The sequence below is a fragment of the Leptopilina heterotoma genome, unplaced genomic scaffold, assembly GCF_015476425.1.
Source record: "Leptopilina heterotoma isolate Lh14 unplaced genomic scaffold, ASM1547642v1 Lhet_19, whole genome shotgun sequence".
Taxonomy (NCBI): domain Eukaryota; kingdom Metazoa; phylum Arthropoda; class Insecta; order Hymenoptera; family Figitidae; genus Leptopilina; species Leptopilina heterotoma.
In genome coordinates, this window is record NW_025110908.1 from 2,619,733 (window position 1) to 2,643,381 (window position 23,649).

Here is a 23,649-nt window from a genome sequence, read left to right on the forward strand (position 1 = left end):
TTATCAAATCAAATTTTTATTTCAAGGGCTTTAGGAATCTGAATTTAAAAGAAGAGCTCGAAGCAGAGAAAGTATTTAAAAATACGGACTTTACGGATCAACAAAGAAAAATTACGGAACAATTACTGACAAAAATTTAATTTCATAACTATAAAACATGAAGATATCGATCACTCCGAGTCTTCGACTCGGAGCAATTGACATCTTCATGTTTTCTAATAATTAAAGATGGCCCAATAATAAAGTCATTATTTTATATTATAATTGAATTTCGGAGAAGATTTTTACTATTTATAAAAGATAATAGAAATTTGGACGAGACTTTTTTTAAATTTTTGATGATAATTGAATTTCTGCGAAGAATTTGATTATTTTTGAAAATATGTAATTGAATTTCTGTAATTATTCGTAACTTCTCGAAAATTTTATTCAATTATTATTTAAAAGTTTAATTGAAACTCATTTTTAAATCAATTTTTATTAAAAAAAAACTCTACTAGGATTCAATTATTTAAATGCAAAATTAAATAATTTATTGGATAATTAAATGTTTCTGAAAATTCAATTCTCATGAAGAATTTAATTTTTCGAGTAATTCGATTAAAATTGTATTAAAAATTCAAAAATAATTGAAACTCTGCATTAAGTTTTATTATTTATGAAAATAATGGAATGTCCAAAAAGAATATTTTATTCTTTATGAAAATAATTGAATTATTGGGAAGAAATTTATAAAAACTTTTGTAAATACATATGCAATTGAATTCCTGTAAAATTTTTATTATTTATAAAAAATAATTTAATTTGTGTAGAATTTTATTAAAATTATTTTTAAATGATTGAATTCTTTTGAAAAATTTTATTAAAATATTAAATATTGAAAATCATTGAATTGAGGAAAATTTTGGAAAATAATTGAATTTTGAAGAATTTTTTTATTATAAAGATAATAATTGGGATTTTGTCGAGATTTTTTTCTTAATTTTGAACATAATTGAATTTTGTAATAAGAATTGTATTACTTTTGAAAATAATTGAATTTCTGCAATCAATTGTAACTTCTTTAAAATTCAATTCAATTATTATGTAAAATTTTAACTAAAATTAGAAACTATTAGAATTTTTAGAAAATTATACTAGAATTCAATTATTTAAATGCAAAAATAAATAATTGAAAGTTTCTTAAAATTTAATTCTCATAAAGAATTTTATCAACAATTTTTTTAAATAATTGAATTCTTTTGACAAATTTTAAGAAGATTTTTAAGAATAATCACATTTTTCGAGAAATTTGATGAAAATAATTGAATCCCTAAGAAGAATTTTATTATTTTTGAACATAGGGTAAGTGTGCCAATTATGGCGTGGTTCTGGTTTAGCCGTCTTTGAAATAGAAAATTAAAAAATTATAATGAAAGAAGTAAATTGATGGCTTATTAAACTAAATGCTAGTGTCATTCAGAGAATAAAACATTAATAAAAACTTTATAAAAATTAATTGTTTAAACAAATTAAAGCAATAAAATATAAAATCAAAAACGTCAATTATGGCGCGATTGAGTGAATTTTGGCGCGCCAATTACGGCGAGAAAAATAACGTGTATTTAGAGGTTGTGTTGCGCGCCATAACTGAAGCACGTGCATTCAATGAAAATGTGCCAATTATGGCGGGGCGCAATTTTTGTTATTAAATAATTAAATTAATAATAGTTTAAATGTGTTTCTTTTCGTACAATTAATATCGAGTTAGGTCGAAAATAACTTTTTCAAACATTTTCAAATAACTAAATTATTCTAAAATAGAAAATAATTGTATTTTTCACAAAGTCGCCATAATTGGAGCACCCGCCACAATTGACGCACTTACCCTAATTGTATTTGTTCGAAAAATTTTATTACTTTTGAAAATACATAATTGAATTTCTGCAATAATTTGTAATTTCTCTAAAATTAAATTTTTTTTAGTGCTTTTAACTAAAATTCTTCTATAAATCTATTATTTTTAATAATTTTTGAAAAAGTTCTTTGAGAATAATAAAATTCATTTGTTTACAATTCAATTTTACAAAATTTTGATTATTCGAAAATTTTTCAATTAAATATGAATTTGAGAATGAAAACTTCAGAAAAATAATTTCAAGTAAAATTGAAATGAACTTTAACAAAAAAATTAATTCTTCTACAGAATTGTTAGTTAAAATTATATGAAAATTTAAAATTTTCAAATTTTTCAAAATTCAATTATTTCTAAAAATTCACACATTTTAATATTTTTAATTATAATCTGAAATTGTAACTGTAATTCACTTTTAAATCAATTTTTATTTAGAAATTCTACGAGAATTTAATGATTTAAATACAAAAATAAATAATTTATTAAATAATTGAATATTTCTTAAAATAGAATTTTTATGAAAATTTTTTTCATAACTTTTTAAAAATAATTGAATTCCTTCGACAAATTTGAATAAAATTTTTAAGAATAATTACACTTTTCGAAGAATTGTATTAAAATATTATATTAAAAATAATTGAAATTTAGTTCTATTACTTATGAAGATGATTAAATTCCTAAAAAGAATTGTATGTACGAAAATAATTGAATACTTGTAAATATTTTATTATTTATGAAAATAATTGAATTATTGCGAAGAAATTTATAAAAAAATTTGTAAATAATTGAATTCCTGTGAAATCTTTATTATTTTATGAAAACAATTAAATCTTTGCGTAGAATTTTATCAACAATTTTTTTAAATAATTGAATTCTTTTGGAAAACTTTGTACAAATGTAATTATTTTAACAATTAAAGGACTTGTTTTATAAAAAAATTAGTTTTGTTCAATAGATAATTTTTCTGAGTGTTTTTTTAATATTTTGAACACTTTTACGCGTAGTAAAAATTCTAGTGAAAAACCATGAAAGATGCAAATTTATTCCAACTTGCGTAGATGTAATTTCAATTTTCATAAACTTATAAAAAGTTGTTTGTATGCATAACGATAAGTGCATACGATACAAAAGGGAAAGCAAATACGTGTTTAGAAAAGTAGAAGCTAGCTTTTATTATAAACATAAATGCTACTATCTAGATATAGATATATTCTACACAAATATTAATGGGTGGGATCATTTAAGGTGTCCTCGAATCTTTGCACGTACTGCAACGCATTTATGGTCCGATATTTCAATGTTCTTTAAACTCAACTACTACGTGTAAGTGTATAGAAAAAGCGAAGAGCGAATTTACATTTTAAAATTCCGAAAACGGTTTAGAAAAAAATGCACTTCTTGTCCATTCGTAAAAATACCGAAAGATATCAAATATAAATATTGAGCAATTCCACGGGAAGTGATCTGAAGAATTTTCGATGATTTTAGCAATATTAATAATACTTACTGAATTTGTTCCCTCATATACATGGAATAAAAATGTATAAAAGTTTTTTCAAAATTTTCAAAATTTTTTGAGTTACCGCTTACTCAAAATTTTGGTCGGTTTTTCAAAAAAGGCACATAACTTTTTTCTTTGTTAACCGATTAAGATAATTTTTTTTGGAAAATACTCATAATAAGAAGCACTTTAAAGAAAAAAATAAAAAGAAAAAAAAAAATTTTTTTTTGCCCGAAAAAATTTTAAAAAAATTTTTTGAATCAAAATTTTGAAAAAAATACCTCTTCGATTTGAAATTTTTTTTTTTGTAGTTATTGTCTATAAAGTCAAGAATCCTTCCTATAAATTTAATTATGGGACAACAATAACTTTACGAGAAAAAAAATAAAATGTCCAGCGCGGCATGCCGGGACTCGTGCATGTATTCGCTTATGGCGGCGCAAGTATCGTTCCAAATCACTCTACAAGTCACAATTTTTTGCCAAAACGATTTTTCTTTTTTTCTAAATCTTCGTAATTAAGTCTTCTATCGATCTCTCGAGCCCGGTTTTGAAATTTTGTTTTTAAACATTTTTTTAATAACAATAAATTTTAAAAAAATCATAAAATCGTAAACTATATTTTTTTCAGCTTCAATCATTCAGAAAATTAATCAAAAAACCTATTAAAAGAATGTTTGAGTGTTTCTGATGTATAACAAAAGTATACCAATTTATTAAATTGTTTAAACAATTAATTGTTATTTCTTTCCTAAACTGTACTTAGGGTTAGAAACTTCTAGTTTTTTTTAATTGTGCATTTTTTTTTTGTTTAAACAATTTATTTTTTGTAAAGTTTTCAATTTACTGAACTTAAAACTAGAAACTTATTATTTAATTTATAGTTTTCTATTTTTTAATGAATTGTACTTTGAAAAAACTAGAAACTTTAGCCTTAAGTGCAATTTATAAAAAAATGGCAACAATTCATTGGCTAAACAGTTTTATAATAAATAATTTTTTCTTTCTTATCATCAGTAGATGTTTTACTCATGAAAAATTGTAACAATAGAGAAAAAACTAGAAATTTCTAACCTTAAGTACAGTTTAGGAAAGAAATAACAATTAATTGTTTAAACAATTTAATAAATTGGTATACTTTTGTTATACATCAGAAACACTCAAACATTCTTTTAATAGGTTTTTTGATTAATTTTCTGAATGATTGAAGCTGAAAAAAATATAGTTTACGATTTTATGATTTTTTTAAAATTTATTGTTATTAAAAAAATGTTTAAAAACAAAATTTCAAAACCGGGCTCGAGAGATCGATAGAAGACTTAATTACGAAGATTTAGAAAAAAAGAAAAATCGTTTTGGCAAAAAATTGTGACTTGTAGAGTGATTTGGAACGATACTTGCGCCGCCATAAGCGAATACATGCACGAGTCCCGGCATGCCGCGCTGGACATTTTATTTTTTTTCTCGTAAAGTTATTGTTGTCCCATAATTAAATTTATAGGAAGGATTCTTGACTTTATAGACAATAACTACAAAAAAAAAAATTTCAAATCGAAGAGGTATTTTTTTCAAAATTTTGATTCAAAAAATTTTTTTAAAATTTTTTCGGGCAAAAAAAAATTTTTTTTTTTCTTTTTATTTTTTTCTTTAAAGTGCTTCTTATTATGAGTATTTTCCAAAAAAAATTATCTTAATCGGTTAACAAAGAAAAAAGTTATGTGCCTTTTTTGAAAAACCGACCAAAATTTTGAGTAAGCGGTAACTCAAAAAATTTTGAAAATTTTGAAAAAACTTTTATACATTTTTATTCCATGTATATGAGGGAACAAATTCAGTAAGTATTATTAATATTGCTAAAATCATCGAAAATTCTTCAGATCACTTCCCGTGGAATTGCTCTATTCGAAAAATTTTAAAATAATAAATAATTTTGTTTTTTAAGTTTTGAGAAAAGAATTTAAATGTTACATTTAAATTCTTTTCTCAAAACTTCAAAAACAAAATTTATTATCCACAATTCTTCAAAGTTCTCCCTCCCCACTAAAGTTTAAGATAAAACCTCAAAAAACACTTTTTTTTATCACCAAACTGATTAATGACACTAATAATAATAAAAATTAAACTTTTGCCAATAAATGAAAAAAAAACCACTAAAAAAGAGATTTACTTTAACCCCCCCGAATGATTCGAGAGAGTAAAGGAAACGTAGGGAGAAAGCTTGTTAAACTTCCGGGATTATAAGCACCCAAGGAAATTTCCTTTCCTTGAAAATAAAGTTTTCCAAACTAGATTCGAGTCGAAACAAATGTTTCCTTGGCAGTTACTTTGATGGCTTATTTGTTTCACGAAAGAGGGAAAAACTTGGACAAAAATTTATGGGAGAGACGCGAGGAAATTTCTCCCGCGATTTCAAATCGATCGATTTTGTTGAAATCAAAATGTATGCGAGTTTGGAAAACACACACACATACAGACACACAATATTGATGATAGTTAAATTCGAACGAAAACGTGAGTATGTAATTTGCACGTACACAAAAAAAGAATCGAAAACGTGCTCATCAAACTAAAATGCTACAAAAATAGGATCTCTAAATGAACCTATCATTGCAAATTACCGATAGTGGCCTCCATACTGCTTTTTAAAATTTAAGATTTATTCAATTTTTTAATAACATTTAACAAGTTAGTTAACAGTTCAAAAACTTATTTATTATTTTATTTAAAAAAATATTTTAAAAATAAAGAAACTGAAAAAAGTTTTTATGGTTTTTAGTTAAAAAAAAGCACTATTTTGAAGATTTTGAGATTATGCGATCATTATGCAAAAAGAGTACAATTATAATCCTATTGGTAAAGGTCTGAATCACAAATAAAACGCGTAGTATTCAAATATTAAATTTGAATTTTATGAACAGATTTCCAAATATTTAGCAGAAAATCTTGTATCTTTGAGTATAAAAAGGTGACAAAGCATCAAAATAGGTGAAATAGGTGACAATTTTGAAAAAAGGTGAAAAAAGGTGAATAGGTAGATACCTGTGGTGCATGTGATTTGCCTGTGATATTAAACTCATTGTGTTTACGAAGTTTTGTATTGAAATACATCAATAATACATTTCGTCGAAGAGTTATCTTTGACGAAAGCTGTAGTTAAAAATTATTTTTTCCATAGTTGCAATTCAGCACATCTATTCACCGCAAATGTGTAGCGAAGACTGAGAATCTTTTTAGCAGTACATATATTGAATATTGCTTTTTTTCTCCAAGAAACCAGTGAGACAAAAATTCACTTGAAACGCTTTATAACATAATTTGTCATTACATATTTAATTCCCTATAATTGAGAACTTGAGACGAATTGTGTGGAAATAGTTATCTTAAACCCATAAGCAGAAAAGAAACATAAGTGTATCGATTCTAGAATAGCAAATGTAATGATGCTGATGTCCGCAACGTTTAAAAAAACGAAAAATTAAAAATTAAAAAAATAAAAACTTTCCAACGCAAAAACGTTTTAATTGCTGAAAAACATGCACCAAAAAACTTTCAACCCCCTAACCCCTTCAGCACCCTACGTTTATGGGGTAAAATGACCCAAAAAACGAAAAAAATTCATCAAGATTATAGATGGTCTTACAGTTGTAACTTTTTTTCAGAAATCACTTCTATTAGACACCACTAGACTGCAAAAAAAGTTTAGCCCCCCTAACCCCTTCAGCACCCTACGTTTATGGGGTAAAATGGTCCAAAAAACAAAAAAAATTCATCAAAATTATAAATGGTCTTACAGTTGCAATTTTTTTTCAGAAATCGCTTACCCTAAGATGCTTGATGGAAATGAATTAATATACTTTTACTGGACTGAGTCCTGTTTTTTCAATATTGACTCCCAGTTTTTCCAACTCCATTTTTCTCCGTGTAGCTTGAATTTTTAGAAATAATTTTAATAATTGTATTTTAAAATGTAGTTTAATTGAATGTTTCTTTTGAAATTATTTCTAGTTTTTAGTTTTTAAATATTTAATTGGAGAATTTCCGAATAATGGGAATTTCGAAAATTTTTATTTTGATCTAATGGATTTGAAAATTCTCTAGGAACTTTTGCAAAATTTATTAAAAATAATTGTTAACTGTTCATTTATTTCTGTCGAAAAATTTTAATAAATTTTTGACATTTATTACGTTCTTTAAAGACTTTAAAATTATATTAAAAAATAATTGAAATCCTGTGAAAAATTTTATTATTTGTGAAAACACTAGAAAAAATTTGGTGTGATTTTTGTTGCGTGTTAAATTAACCAATGTTAAACGACATAGAATGTGGCGCCATCTATAACGGTTAAATTTGTTGCGTGTTATTTTAAACATGAAGTATCGAGCTATCTTTATGTTTTATAATAATATTCTTGTCTAAATTGCATAAATTTGTTTCATTAGATCACAATAGTCTGTAAAAAAGTTTTCAAGACCCTAGCCCCTTCGGCACCCTTCGTTTATTTTTTAGGTTTTACCACACAGAGAAAAACTGAACTCAAAATGAGTCGAAAAAGTTATTATGAGCTGCAACAAAAATGAACCTCGCAGATGGCGCCACGTTCTATGTCATTTAACATGGACTCATTTTGAGTTGCAACAAAAATGAGTCCAAGTTTTTTCTGTGAAAGATTGATAATTTTTTTTTTAAATTAATAAATGGCATAGGGGTCATCCATATGCCACGTGGACAGTTTTTCAAAGATTTTTGACCCCCCCACCTTGTGGACACAAAAATACATGGGATCGTGGACATTTTCAAACTTTTTAACCCCCCCCCCCTCAAGTGTCCACGTGGTATATGGACGACCCCATAGCAGTAAAAATTTTAAAAAGTAATTAATTTTTTGAAGAATTATATTAATAATTTTGAAAACTTTGATTTCTAAAAAATTTTTAAAGATTATTTTCAATAATATTTTAAAAAATTGTATACTCTCTAAATCTGAATCAGTGAAATTCCACTGAAAATCAGTGAAATTTGACTGAGAATCAGTGACTTTATTCTCGGGATTTGAATTTCACTGAAAATCAGTTAAAAATAACTGAAATTTCAGTCATTTTCCACTGATTCGCCAATCAAAAAACTACTGAAAATTTCTGTCACACATATTGATAATTTCAGTTATTTTTGAATTGACCAATCAGTGAAAAGTGACTGAAATTTCAATCATTTTTAACTGATCTTCAGTGAAATTTCACTAATTCAAATCGCGAGAATAGAGTTACTGATTCATTAGCTGTTCACATGCATTTTTCTTGCCCATGGGAGAAAACGGCCGCCATTTTCATACAAATCCACGGGAAAAAAAAGTTCCCAGATATTTCAGGAATTATTTCCTAACTCTTGGATACGTGGTAACAGCTCTGAACTAGCGACGAACATTCAATGGTAATCAATGAATGTTTGAAAGAAATTCGGGAACTGTATTAGAAAAAGCTGTAAATAGTCCAATAGTCTTTTTTTCATTACTTTCTCATGTAAAGTTCATGGCACTGGCCGCAACTGTTTCTGAAATTTTCGGGAACTCGTCAAGGAATCTTGTTGCGCAGAAACCCAGTGCGCACCAGTCTCAACAAGTCTCACAGTCAGTAAGACTTGCGTGCCTTATATATTTATTTTATGCTGAGGTATTTAACGCTCCTGTTTAGCTCAGATGGATAAGACGCCGGACTTCTATTCCTCGGGTACGCGAGTTCTGTTCCAGCCGCCGTCGATTTTTCTCTAATATGGTTTTTTCTATTTCAGAAACCTAATAAAAAATAAAAATTGTATGTGACCTTCAAGGATAAATGTGTGTGTGTGTGCGCGCACGTGTCAAGGAGGGGAAAAGCAGAATCCATTTTTTCTTGCATTCGCCTAACTTTTCGATTTTCTTGAACATTTCCCGACTTTTTCAAGAACAGTTTGCCGAGAAGTGGTGAAATAGTTATAATTTGTAAAGAAATTCCGGTCTCGGGGCGCCCTCGACCTCCACTCGTCACAAAAATTACCGTAAAGAAATGGCTGCCTTTATCCTCTTGTTGCTTAATATACTATTTCGCTTGCCTTTCACTACGTTCGCTTATCCCCACTCTACTCAATCTTCTACGCGATTCGCATGTGTGCGCGCACACCACTCTAGAAACAGTAACGTGTTCGTGTAAACGAATCCCCAAATGAGCGCCTGGATCGTAGATACTCAAAATTCAACTTCTGAATTTAACTATTTTAAATACACATCCTTATGGGCAATTCTCTGGAACCTTTAACCTTTAGGTGTCTTATATTTATTATGCAATTACTCAAGATATATCAAATGTTTTATAAAAAGAATTATTGTTCCATGTAAAGAATGTTTAATAATATTAAAATATGTTAGTTTAAAAATTATTAAATTATGTTTAGTAATTAATATATATTTTTTAATGTGGAAAAGTAAGCAAATCACGAGAGTCCCTTTAGGTACTTTCAGAAACATAAACTAATTTTATAAGTTGGCACATCAACATAGAATAAAACGACGAATACATAAATGTAAATGAATATCTAAGGATTATTTTAAAAGTAATTAGAAGATTATACGCATTTGGAAAGTAAAGATATTTAATTTCGAAAAATTTCCCTTATTTTCGTGTCAGGACCGTAACTGCAAACGTACTTGCAGATATTTCAAGAGTGCCTTAATAAAATGAATTCAACAATACATAGAATGAAAGCTTAAAACTTACTAAAACTGTGGCCAGTTGAAATTTTTATGTGCAATAATTTATATTGAAATTATTGAAGAATATTGTTCTTGAATTCGACAGAGAACCTGGTTATGTCAGGACCGTAAATGATTCGGCACAATTAAACAAAACTATAAAAATTTATCAAACCTGTACGCACATTCGCACAATTATATTTTTTACTTGTGTGTAAAAGCACGCCTTAAAATTTTCAATAATTATCGAGATACAAGGAGGTACACGTGAAAATGTCAGGACCGAAATTGTCAGGACCGTAAAAAACTAATTTTTTGTCGCAATAAATTAGGATTTCAAGGTTGTCAGTGTGATAAATTGATAACTTCACTATTGACCGTTCTGTTTTTAAAGTTCAAAATAGAAATATGTAATTCGTAAAGTTAAAAATAATGAGGTCAATGAAAGAAATTTAGAATAAAAAGCAGAACAAATGAGGGAAAAAAGAAGGAAAAAAAGGGAAAAAGAAGCAGAATACAATTTGAAAAACTTGCATCAGAGAAGGAAATTATTAAGGTTATCTAGAAAAAATATTACAATTAAGATAACTTTAATTAAATAAATAAATAATAATTAAGTTCACTAATTTTTATTAAAATATTTAAATTTGACCAATTTAATTTAAATTTAATATAACTCTAATAGAGAATATTAAAAAATAAATAATAAATATTATAAAAAAGTAAAGACAACCAAAATATTTAAATCCAAAACAATCGAAAACAATAGATTTTAACCTGTAAAAAATCGTCTTATTAAAAAAGAATAAAAATATATGAGACCTTCGAAATATTACATTTTTAACTGCAAAAATAAATTCTAAATGCTAATTTTAATTTATATACAAATTTTTATTAATGTGCTAGTAAATTTTTTTTTTCAAGTCAAAAGTTAAAGGTTCCAGAGAATTGCCCTTATAGGAAATTTCATTGCGCATCTTTTTTTTTTCTTATGCAATTTTTTTGTATCTATTAACGTTTTCGAAATATTTGGAAAAAACTGTTTTTTTGAAACTGTAATTTAATGACATTTTTCACTTCAACTCGCGATATTTCAGACAATTTTAAAAATTTTTCAATGAAACAAAAAATAAAATGCGTCTTAAGGTATTCTACGAATGATAAAAAAAAGAAAACAGTTATTTTCTTTATAAACAAAATTGTTATTAATTTTTTTTCTTAATTAATGTAAAAATCATGAACTACAATTATCACGGCTCTCGTTTAACGAGCGAATTTTGAGTAACAGAGAACTTCCAATGCGAAAGTTGTTCATTATGGTCCAAAAAAGTTTTCTGGAAAATCATAGAGTTAACAATTAATTAGTGTTGATATGGTGAATGTTTAAAGTTGCTAGGAGCCGAACGTACACCACGCGTCACTCGCCATAGGTAAAAAAAAATTTTTTTTTGTTTATTTAGATTCATATTACTGTATAAGAAAATTTTATTCTTTCTATTAAGACGAATGATCTTTATTTTATAAATGTTAAATTGTATTGAAAATGATTTAAAAATTAAATACACTTGTCGTTAATGCTTCCTCCACGAAGAAGCAAATTTTGTTTTGCTGATTGTAAAGAGGAAGCAAAATGTTCATGTAATGAACATCTGGATTTACAACTTGTTTTAATACAATTTTAAGTAAAGTCTTCGTAAAACTTAATTATGTTCAAAGTTTCAAGTCAATCTGATCAATTTTTTATTTTGTTGTCCGCCATATTGGACCCGCCATTTTGAATTTTGGAAAACGAATGTCATATTCGTAATCAGCGACCTCGAAAACCCCCGAGTAACCGGTTTCAGGAACATTTAAGAAGTTTTTGATCACCTTTTTTAAGTTGCGCATATATGCGTCATGAACCACTTTTGGCCAGTTTAGTTTTGCGCATATATGCGTCAGCGACAGTCAACGGGTTAAAACGTTTTTGCGTTAAAAATGTAAGAGAATATTTAATGTAGGGACTAATTTGGAAAGGGGTCTCAATTACGAACGTGGCACGAAGTTTGCCGAAATTAAGGAAAAGTAGGGGAACTGGGGATGAACGATTGATAGGCAGAGCGTTGCCGACCGCGTACTTATGATAACGAAAATCCGGAACACATTGTTAGTAGTGATAATTTTGTATAAAGAGAAGTGACGTTTTATTTAATAAATTTATATAATCAGCTCCAGAATTCCCAGTGTTTTTAGTTTTCATACCTGACAAGCCCCTTTTAAAAAGTTTTTATTTTTTTAATTTTTCGTTTTTTAAACGTTGCGGACTTCAGCCTCATGCAAATGTACTTATGTGAAGCATAAATAATTAATATTAATAGGAATGACAGTAATTAATTTGAGAATTATAAACTTTATACAAATAATTCAAGTGGAAAATTATAAATTAAACTTCTTCTATAGACAAACTTACACCTATATATTATGAAAGTTAAGACGCTAGTCTGCGATGATTTTGGGAAAAGCATCAATTTTTTCTACTTAAAGGTAAAAGAGAAGATTTAGCTATATAAGTTAGTGACTTTTCGCAATTAACTATTAATATTTTATTATTACCGAGAAGTGAAAAAAGAATTTTGCGGGATTGTAATAGAGTAATAATTATCTTATGGATGTGCATGCACCGTCGCGTCGATTCATGAGCGAGAGCAATGCAGTCTTATTTTAACCCTCAGAATGGACACTTCTTTTAGATCTTTTTATATGATGAACGAAAAGTTACTACGGGCTATTGGTCAATGGCCGTATCAAATGAAATTGAAAAAAGTTCTTTTTTCAACTTTAGTTTATATTAGTCTTATAAGCTTACTCATTCCGGAGGTATAACTATTATTTATTGTATTTAACTAATAACTATAAATAAATTTTTACTAAAATTGTCAATTCTTTTATTATTAGCTGTTAGGCTTGAAAAAACATTGGGGAAACTTGGACATAGTAATTGAATGCATACCTCCTCTTATTATATTAATTATCGTATTACTTCTATTAACAAACTTTATTATTAAAATGGAAAAAGTAAGATCTACTCTTTATACTAATTACTAATTTTTTAATGTATATCGAAAATAACCAATTATCAATATTCCTTAATTTCACGTAATTTCAAAATTTTAACATCTCAATATCTCAGTTGGTTTCTATTCAAAAAGTGCAACTGTCAGAAATTGAGGAGGATTGAAAATTTGAAAAACCTATAAATTAAGCGCTCTCTGCGCACAGAGAAGACTCGTTCTCTGTCTTCAAGATTCTTAATTACCTAATTATTACAATTTATTAATTTATATTAATACCAGAAATATATTATTAATAAATTCCTAAAAAACCATGCATCAATTAATTGAAATTGGTGTCAGATAGAACTTATATTTTCGAAAATGAAACGCGATTGGGTCTATTGGAGGAGAGATTCAAAAATTGAAATCCTACACGCTCATACTAGGAGAGGAAAAGATCTTAATAAATTATACATAAGTATAGTTTCATCAATAAAGAATTAACTATAGCTAAAAAATAAAGAAAACTATCATATAAAATTTATTTTTTTATAGTTTACATTGCTTTTACTTCAGTTGGTTATTTTCTTCTACCAATTGTTCCACAACTTTTAAACATGTTCCATCAGAACCAATCTGTAGTAAAACAAACACTGTATTTCACGGACTATTACGTAGATGAAGAGCAATATTATTTACCGATAGTAATTCATAGCTATATATCAAGTATCACTTGTATGCATATTCTAACCAGCATAGAAATTACATTTTCTTCAGTCATTCAGCATGCTTGTGGAGTGTATTCTGTTTTAGGGTAAAAGCAGAACAAGTGTGCAAAATATATGCACTTAATTGTAAATTGTCTTTATTCATTGCAGTAATAAATTTTGTCACTATTTGCAGAGCAAAACTGGAAAATCTTTTAGACGATGACTTTTATGCTCGTGCAATAGAAAAAAAAATTCCACAAGAAATAGATAAAGAGATTAGAATGTATGTTCAAAAACATCTACAAATAATAGAGTTTGTATATTTTTTAATAAGTGTAAAATAGTTATTTATTATTATGTTAATATTATTAATTTCTTTATTCAAGATTTGTTGACGACATATGCGATTGTTTTTCAACGTCATTTTTCTTGATCTTAGGATGTAATACGATAATAATAAGTGTGACTGGTGTACAGGTATTAAAAAGTGTATTTGATAATTAAAATTAAATAATATTCAGAGTACACAATTTATTATTGAGTAATTTCTTTCTTTAGACTGTAATAAAACTTGATAAATTAGACGAAGCCTTAAGATTCGGTACTTTTACTCTTAGTCAAATTATTCATCTTCTCTATCTCAGTATTCCGTGTCAACAATTGATTGATCATAGTCTTAGTTTATCTGCCAGCATGTAATGGATAATTATCTAATATAAAAATAATTTTAAATAATTAAATTAATTAAAAATAAGTAATTTACTGAAATTTCAGTTACAATGGTTACTGGTATCAATTGTCTTTAGAGTCGCAAAAAATGTTGCTGTTTATCATGAAAAGAAGTTCAAAACCCTCTGAATTCACGGCCGGAAAACTATTTACTTTTTCGATGAACAATTTTGCCTCGGTCAGTAAAATCAAAATTCATTTAAAAATCAATTTTTATAATTACTGCTTCATTAGATAATCTTTCACTTTTTTTCTCAAGGTTCTTCGAATGTCCATGTCATATTTTACTATGCTGTCTTCAGTTCGATAAAACATTCCATTTATTTACTATAATAATAATAATAATATAAAGACACCAATATTTTACTATTGCACAGAAATAAATAAAATTTAAATAATTAGTACTTACATACAATCAAGTAAGTATTTTCAAACGAATTCTCTAATCAAGTTCATCACTGTTAAAACACTGCAAAAACAAGCATCTTAAATACATTATAATCACTTTTAAAACGATTAAAACATCTTATTTTTCCATCTTCTATCTTAGAAACTAATGCATTTTAAGATGCTTTTGATAACTTTTTGGAAACAACTTAAAAGTGACTACCAAAATATCTTAAAATAAGATGCCTTCTTTTTACTGTGCAGTGACCCGAATCGTTTTCATGTTTGACCTTTTTTTCTTTTCCGTCATTTCACACTTGTCATCCTCTTCTGAATTTTAGTGAACGAAACTTCGACGAATTTGAGATTAAATAACTTTCAATGTGGTTCAAAATTTCAAATATTTCGAATTTTCTGAAAGTTATAACACTTTTAGAAAATTCAAAATATTCAGGGCTCGAACCAGTGAAAGTATTTAAAAATATACGGACTTTACGGACCATTTACGGACAAAAATATAACCAGACCGAGTCACAGTGGGGCAAAATGTAGTAAGAGGCGTCAAAATTCTGTAACCACGTCAATTTTTAATGAAAATGAATGCACTTTTGTGGCATGAAGCTTCAAGTATCATAAAATTTGAAACCCTTGCCGCATTTCCAAAATTCAAAATGGCGTCTGAGCTGTAAGTGCCTAAATTTGGTTATTTTCGTATTTTTTAAAAGTTATGAACATTGAAACTGAAACAACTTGCACAAATAAATTCTAGAAATGTTGCTAAAGCTATATTTTGGGACTGAGGCCTATAATCGTTAAGAATCTGCATTGCAACTTTCAAAATTCAAAATGGCCGATCCAATATGGACGATCAAGCGACAAAAATCCTTATAAATGCATATTAAAAGGAATTATTTTCATGAAAGTCTATACTCCAAGGTTATTTTCGCCGCTGATTACGAATCTGAGGTCAGATTTTCAAAATTCAAAATGGCCGATCCAATATTGCGATCGAAATTATGAAAAATTAAGCAAATAATTCTGATACTCAGTATTCCAACAGTTTTCGAGTCGCTGATTACGAATCTGAGGTCAGATTTTCAAAACTCAAAATGGCCGACCCAATATGTCTGTCGAAATTATGAAAAATTAGACAAAAATGATTCTGATACTCAATATTCTAACAATTTTCGAGTCGCTGATCACGAATCTGAGGTCGGATTTTCAAAATGTCCGATAGAACATGAAGGAAGGATTTGTTGAGTATTGATATTTGTTTCTAAGAATCAGTTTCTGCACTAATGGATGTTGTCGAGCTGATCTTTGTTACGTTGTTTGAGTACATCATTTTCATTTGTTGTATGAATAACTAAAATTATAGATTCAAAATTCTTAGAGTTGTATACAGATGAATTTATATTCTAATTTTTCAATCAGAATATCTTCCGATATTTTTTATTTTTAATTTAAAAATCAAAATACAAACAATAAAAAGTAAGCAGTAAACATTGAGAAGCTTCACTTTGAAAATAAGATAATTCCGAACTTAATATGATGAATAGGAACAAAGTAATAAATATTAACAAAAAATAATTGAAGATAGGTTGTAATTAAGAAATAGCATAAATGAGAAAATGGAATATAAAATTTAAAAACGTAAACAGCATCAACGAAGTTCACTCTAGTTTAAGAAAAAGACTGTCTGAATGCATGAAGTTTCATACAAGTAAAAAATAGCTAACTAGACATTCTTTTTTTTCACTTATTTTGTTACCATGGTGAAGCCGTGATTTTGAAAATCCGACCTTAGATTCGTGATCAGCGACTCGCAAACTGTTTAAATACTGAGTATCAGAATGATTTGCCTAATTTTTCATAATTTCGACCGCCATATTGGATCGACCATTTTGAATTTTGAAAATCTGACCTCAGATTCGTAATCAGCGGCGAAAATTACCTTGGAGTATAGACTTTCATGAAAATCATTCCTTTTAATATGCATTTATAAGGATTTTTGTCGCTTGATCGTCCATATTGGATCGGCCATTTTGAAAAATACGAAAATAACCAAATTTAAGAACTTACAGCTCAGACGCCATTTTGAATTTTGGAAATGCGGCAAGGGTTTCAGATTCTGTGATACTTGAAGCTTCATGCCACCAAAGTGCATTCATTTTCATTAAAAATTGACGAGGTTACAGAATTTTGACGCCTCTTACTACATTTTGCCCCACTATGCGAGTCAAATAAGAGAACATTTTACTTCAAACTAGAAATTAAAATTCTTCATGTTTTATAATATTTGAAGATGGTCCAGTGATAAAATTATTATTTCCATTCAATTATTATTTTCTAAAATTTTCAACTAATAAAATTCTTCTTTAAATCAATTATTTTTAATAATTTTCGAAAAAGTTATTTGGCAATTTTCAAATCCAGTTGTTTACAATTCAATTTTACGAAATTTCGATTCTTCGTAAATTCTTCAATTAAAATATATTAGAAAATAAAAACTTCAAATAATTTCAAAAAAAAGTCCGCAATTAAACTTTTTCAAAAAAATGAATTACAAAATTCAATTATTTCTTAAAATTCACGCTATATTGCTTCTAATATTCAATTATTATCTGCAATTTTAACGAAAATTTTTATTAACAAAGTTTTAAATAATTAAATTCATTGGACGAAAATTAATAAAATTTTTAAGAATAATTACAATTTTCGAGAAATTCGATTAAAATTGTATTAAAAATAATTTAAATTCTTCGATGAGTTTCATTATTTTTGAAAATAATTGAATTCACAAAAATAAATGAATTATTGCGAAGAAAATTATAAAAAATTGTGTAAATAATTGAATTGCTGTTAAATTTTTATTATTTTATGAAAATAATTAAATGTTTGCGTAGAATTTTTATCAAACTTTTTTTTAAATAATTGAATTTTGTTATTTATGAAGATAATTGAATTCTAGTCAAGAATGTAATAAAAATTTTGAAAAATAATTGAATTCACTGAAGAATTTTGTTATTTTTGAAAATAATTGAATTTTTGTAATCATTTGTAACTTCTCCAAAATGCAGTTTAATTATTATTTAAAAGTTTCATTGTAACTCATTTTTAAATCAATTTTTATTAAAAAAAACTCTACGAGAATCCAATTATTTAAATACAAATAAAATGCAAATAAATAATAATTTATTGAATAATTGAATGTTTCTTAAAATTCAATTTCCATAAAGAATTTTGTCAACAAATTTTTAAATAATTGAATTCTTACGACGAATTTTATTAAAATTTTTAAGAATAATTACATTTTTCGAAAAATTCGATTAAAATTGTATTAAAAATAATTGAAATTCTGCGATGAGTTTTATTATTTTTGAAAATAATTGAATTCCACTGAATAATTTTGTTATTTTCGAAAATAATTGAATTTTTGACAAGAATTTTAATCAAATTTTTGAAAAGAATTAAATTCCACTGAAGAATTTGGTTATTTTCGAAAATAATTGGATTTTTAAAAAGAATTTTAATAAAAGGTTTGAAAATAATTGAATTGTAATGAAGAATTTTGTTATTTTTGAAAATAATTGAGGGGCTGGATGCTATAATGTGTTACGCGTGAACACACGGCCAGTCAGTTGGGTCATGGAGAGAAAATTTTGAAGTTGTTCAAAATAAATTTAAAATTATTGTTTCTTGTTCAGAATGTCAAGGCGAAACTTTTTTTCTAATAAAATTTTTTTATATAATTTTTTGTTTTTAAGTAAATTGAGAAAAGCGTGATTTTTTAACCTAAAAAATTTTAATGAATTTTTGACTTCAACTCGTGATTACTTCGTTAAATATTAATATTTTTACACGAAATTTACACACAATATTCTTCAAACTAGTTCAAAAGTGAAACAATATTTAATAATTTTTCAAAAAATTCTATGTCTAAGTAAATAATTATTTAAATAATTTTGCCGGAAAAATGATTATCCTATTTTCAATTGGAAAAGTTGAGTGACGAATTTTCGTTTTCGGAAAACTTCCAGTGACTAAAATGTTCATCAATATGTTAGGAAGTTTTTTGGAAAATTTTTCGTCATTTGATAATAAATTAAAGAAAATAGAGCAATTTTAACAGTGTCGCGCTCTGCTGTAAAATTACGGCGTGGCCGCGCACGTGTGGAATGGCCGCCATTACAAGACCAATGTATACAGTGAGTCAATGTTTACGTTTACAGCAGAGCACGACGCTGTTAAAATTGCTCTATTTTCTTTAATTTACTATCAAATGACGAAAAATTTTCAAAAAAACTTCCTAACATATTGATGAATATTTTTGTCACTGGAAGTTTTCCGAAAACGAAAATTCGTCACTCAACTTTTTCAATTGAAAATAGCTGCATCATTTTTCCGGCACATTTATTTAAATAATTATTTACTTAGACATAGAATTTTTTGAAAAATTACTAAATATTGTTTCACTTTTGAACTAGTTTGAAGAATATTGTGTGTAAATTTCGTGGAAAAATATTAATATTTAACGAAGTAATCACGAGTTGAAGTCAAAAATTCATTAAAATTTCTTAGGTTAGAAAATCACGCTTTTCTCAATTTACTTAAAAACAAACAATTATATAAAAAAATTTTATTAGAAAAAAAGTTTCGCCTTGAAATTCTAAACAAGAAACAATAATTTTAAATTCATTTTGAACAACTTCAAAATTTTCTCTCCATGACCCAACTGACTGGCCGTGTGTTCACGCGTAACACATTATAGCATCCAGCCCCTCAATTGAATTTTTGACAAGAGTTGTAATAAAATTTTTGAAAATAATTGAACTTCTATGCTGAATTGAATATTAAAAACAATACAGAATGCATTTTTAGAAATAATTGAATTTTAGAAAGGTTTCAAATTGAAATCTTTGAAAAGTAATTTTTTAAAATATTTTTAACTAATTCTAATTCAAATTTCGCCAAGAATTTTATTAAAATTTTTGAAAATAATTGAATTTCGGAGAAGGATTTTATTATTTCTAAAATTAATTGAAAGTTTAACAAGTATTTAAAAAAGTTTTTAAACATAATTGATTTTCTGCGAAGAATTTTATTGAAAATAATTGAATTGTACTGAAGAATTTTGTTATTTTTGAAAATAATTGAATTTTTGAAAAGAATTTTAATAAAATTTTTGAAAATAATTGAATTTCTGTGCTGAATTGAATATTAAAAGCAATACAGAATGCATTTTTAGAAATAATTGAATTTCAGAAAGGTTTCAAATTGAAATCTTTGAAAATTAATTTTTTTTATATTTTTACTAATTATAAAACATGAAGATGTCGATTGCTCCGAGTCGAAGTGATCGATATCTTTATGTTTTATAGTTATAAAAAGTTTAATTTACAGTTTCAATTAAAATGTTTTATTATTTAACTCGGATTTGTTATATTTTTGTTAGTAATAATTGGTCCGTAAAGTCCGTATTCTTAAATACTTTCTCTGGTTCGAGCTCTGCCCTTTGTTCAACAGTTATATTTATACAATTCAAAAAATTAAAAATACATAGATCGAAGAAATGGTCTCTTAATATTTTACAGTAAAGCTTGTAACAAAACATGACTCTTCAAAAACAAAAAATCATAATTGATGGTTATGATTATTGCTGGTGTAAAATCTAGGTCTTTAATCTGTATTTATGTTCTCTATATTCTCTATAAAAGCAGGTCACTAATTCCGAATTTGAAGTCAAAATACATAAATAAAATATCAGCTCAATTCATTCCATATTTTAAGAGAATTAAAAGTGTTCAAAAAATTAACATTAGGGACCTAATATTCATAAGCTGCTAACAAGTTGAAATAATCGTGACTGAAAGGTATCTCGGAAATTAGCCTCCGCGTGAAAGTTATCTATGACATCTAATTCTTTTTGATTGCATTTTGTTTTTCAGTTTAAATTTTCGAATTTAAATCCATTTTATCCATTAACTGGAAAAAGGTTTTTAAAAAAAATGCTACAATGAATATGTAATGAAACAATGGGAAAAGTGGGTAAATTTACGCTGACAAAAGTATACATGACACTGTTTGTGAGTCAACAACGCATTTTCCGAAAAGCATGAAATGAAAAGGATGAATGATTCAAAATGTGCCGTATACATTTGTAGAATAATATAAATTTTATAGCACATAGGAATTTTGATGCTTTCGAGAAAAATGTTATTTTAATAAAACATTTTTCTTAGTATAGAAAAGCAAAAATGCCTATCGAAAATAAATAATAATCGCCCCCTTTTTTTCTATTGATACCATTTGAAGGTGTAGTGTGTGTACATTCTCAAAAGTTGTTTTCCTTGACACATTATCCTTATCTAATGGGCAGCTTACCTATATAGACCTTTGAGAAATGGTAAAGCTTACAAGGTTATCTTACGTCTTGCAAACTTTTGACTGTGAACTGGCACGAAAGTGAATTCAACTTTAAACAAGTCCTCGTCTCTTGCACGTATTCTCGCACGTAATAAAGACACTTTGTCTTAATTATTAGAGCACTGGAAATTTACTATTTAAATTCTACGCTTGTTCTTAAGAAGTAAAAAAAATATTTAGAGTTGACATACTTTTTTTCTCGACTTTCATAAAATTGAGTTTTATTTTTAATGAAACGGACTGATTATGTAAATAATTTAATTTTGAAGTAGAAAAACAGTTTTTTTTTTGCATTTAACATTCGGAGGAAAGTGGTTCAATTTATAAGATGTTTTGGTAGAAATTTTTCGATCTCATATCTCAAGATACGACTACTTTACACATTTATTTTTGCCGTGATTATTCTAGGTCTCTCAATTTTTTATTGCCGTAATAAAATATTTGGCAAGGTTTTTTTTAAATAATCTATAAATATTATATTCATATACAAATGTTTTTTTTTAAATCTTTCTTCTGAAAGTGACATATTTTTTATATCTTTAATAATTTTCTCTAAATAATTTATCAAATTCAAAAAAATTTCCGGAAGAGAAATTTCTCCAAGAAATATTCTTCCTATTTGAGTTCTGATGGTTTTAAACGAATGTCACAACATTTTCGAGGAAGCGAAATAGGAAAAAAAAGTGAATGGATGTTACATGCCAATATATAAATCGAGGACTAAGTCATATCTACTTTTCGAAGTCCTTTAGTATAAACCTGGATTGAAGTCGATCCGTGGCAATCCAACCTACTTACTGACAATGCCAGTACATGTTACTGAGCGAATCACAATACATGGCACGCCAAGAGAGAAAAGCAGAGAGTTCACTTTGCGCACAATGGCTGTCGATTTTGAGTGTGTTAGCTTTGATACACGCAATACTTATTCTAGTATACATACATTTACACAAGAAAGCTTTCGCGTGAACATACAACATTTGAATTTTACAAAACGAAAAAATCACTTTATCTACGTGATTTATTTTTATTTCTGATATACATACCAGCGTCCAATGTTTTTTACATCATGGATTCGCCTAAATAACCTTATTCAATATAACGTCGTGATTTACGTGACCTAAGGAAATCCTATTATATTGATATCAGTGTACCATGTATCAGTGAATTATAACAGGGTCTTTGGAAGAGTTTACAAAACTTGGTATTAATCTGCCACTAAGGAAGCTGTTTATTTCACTTCGAATTTTTGAATTAAACTATTACAGACTTCACACTCGATAATATTTTAAAAAAGTAGCTTTCAAACTAAAAAAAGTAGTAAAAAAGTAGCTATAGAAAAATTAAACTCCACACGGAAAGAAAAAGTCCGTCAACCATTAATGGATTAGTATATTACTTTGAGACGGGACACTTTTTCCGTTGATGGTTACTTAACTTTACTTAACGATTGAAAACGAGTCATGGATTGATTAGAATGCCAGTATGTGACCAATTGTTTTAGATTTAATGCTGAATTGTTATCAATGGCTGTTTGAATGTTTACGAATCATTAGTGAAAGTTTGTGAAACGTTAGTTGACTCGTATTCTAAATCGGCGCTCTTCACTAGCGCATTGTTGCGCAGTGTACCGATGCGCATTTCTTCCGGTTTCTCTATAGTCCATGTGTTTTTGCTGTCTGCTATACATATCCCTATATACTATTATGTGTAATGTGAATATTTAACTTAACTAACAATTTGCAGTTGAATTGCGTCTAGAAATTGACCTCGATGAAAATATATTTTCTTTTATATTTCTCGCTAATTAAAAAGTAGTTATTAGTGCAAAATCATTTCTCACAAGTTGTGAAAAATTTTGTTATTTGGTATATAAGAACAGTTTGCTTCTAAACTTAAAGTGTTATAAGTGTGCGTTTCTACGTGTAGTTATTATAAGTGCGAAAATGTGTTGGAAAATGTGTTGGTCTAAAGCGTCTAAGAGTGTAAATAAAATATCGGAACTGTGCAACGAAAAAAATGTGTTCATTCTGTACCAAATAGTGTCTAAAATTAGGGATAATTCTGAAAGAAGTTGAATTTTTTGAATGCTTTTGATAGTCATAGAAAATTTAATAGACAGTTTTCTAAATTTTAGTGAACGAGTTTTATATATTGATGACAGTTTTCTAAATTTTAGCAAGCAACTCGTCACTGATTGTGACTCAAAGTATGTTATCCATTGAATGATTTTGTGTCCCGTCTCAAAG

General features: G+C 27.1%; 3 protein-coding genes across 5 annotated transcripts in view; 1 reads left to right on the forward strand and 2 right to left on the reverse strand.

Annotated features, from left to right (window-relative positions):
• The window catches only part of LOC122500689 (neurocalcin homolog), a 233,014-nt gene that overhangs the window by 165,890 nt on the left and 43,475 nt on the right, over nt 1-23,649 (reverse strand). The window lies entirely within an intron of this gene.
• LOC122500687 (neuronal calcium sensor 2) overlaps nt 1-23,649 on the reverse strand; it is a 203,481-nt gene that overhangs the window by 136,724 nt on the left and 43,108 nt on the right. The window lies entirely within an intron of this gene.
• LOC122500690 lies at nt 12,737-14,889 on the forward strand. The gene is made up of 8 exons (XM_043609745.1): nt 12,737-12,972; nt 13,051-13,170; nt 13,509-13,626; nt 13,704-13,962; nt 14,052-14,171; nt 14,245-14,335; nt 14,417-14,553; nt 14,633-14,889. Exons 1-8 carry the CDS (start codon nt 12,829-12,831, stop codon nt 14,823-14,825), a joined length of 1,182 nt encoding a protein of 393 aa, XP_043465680.1. The 5' UTR covers nt 12,737-12,828; the 3' UTR covers nt 14,826-14,889.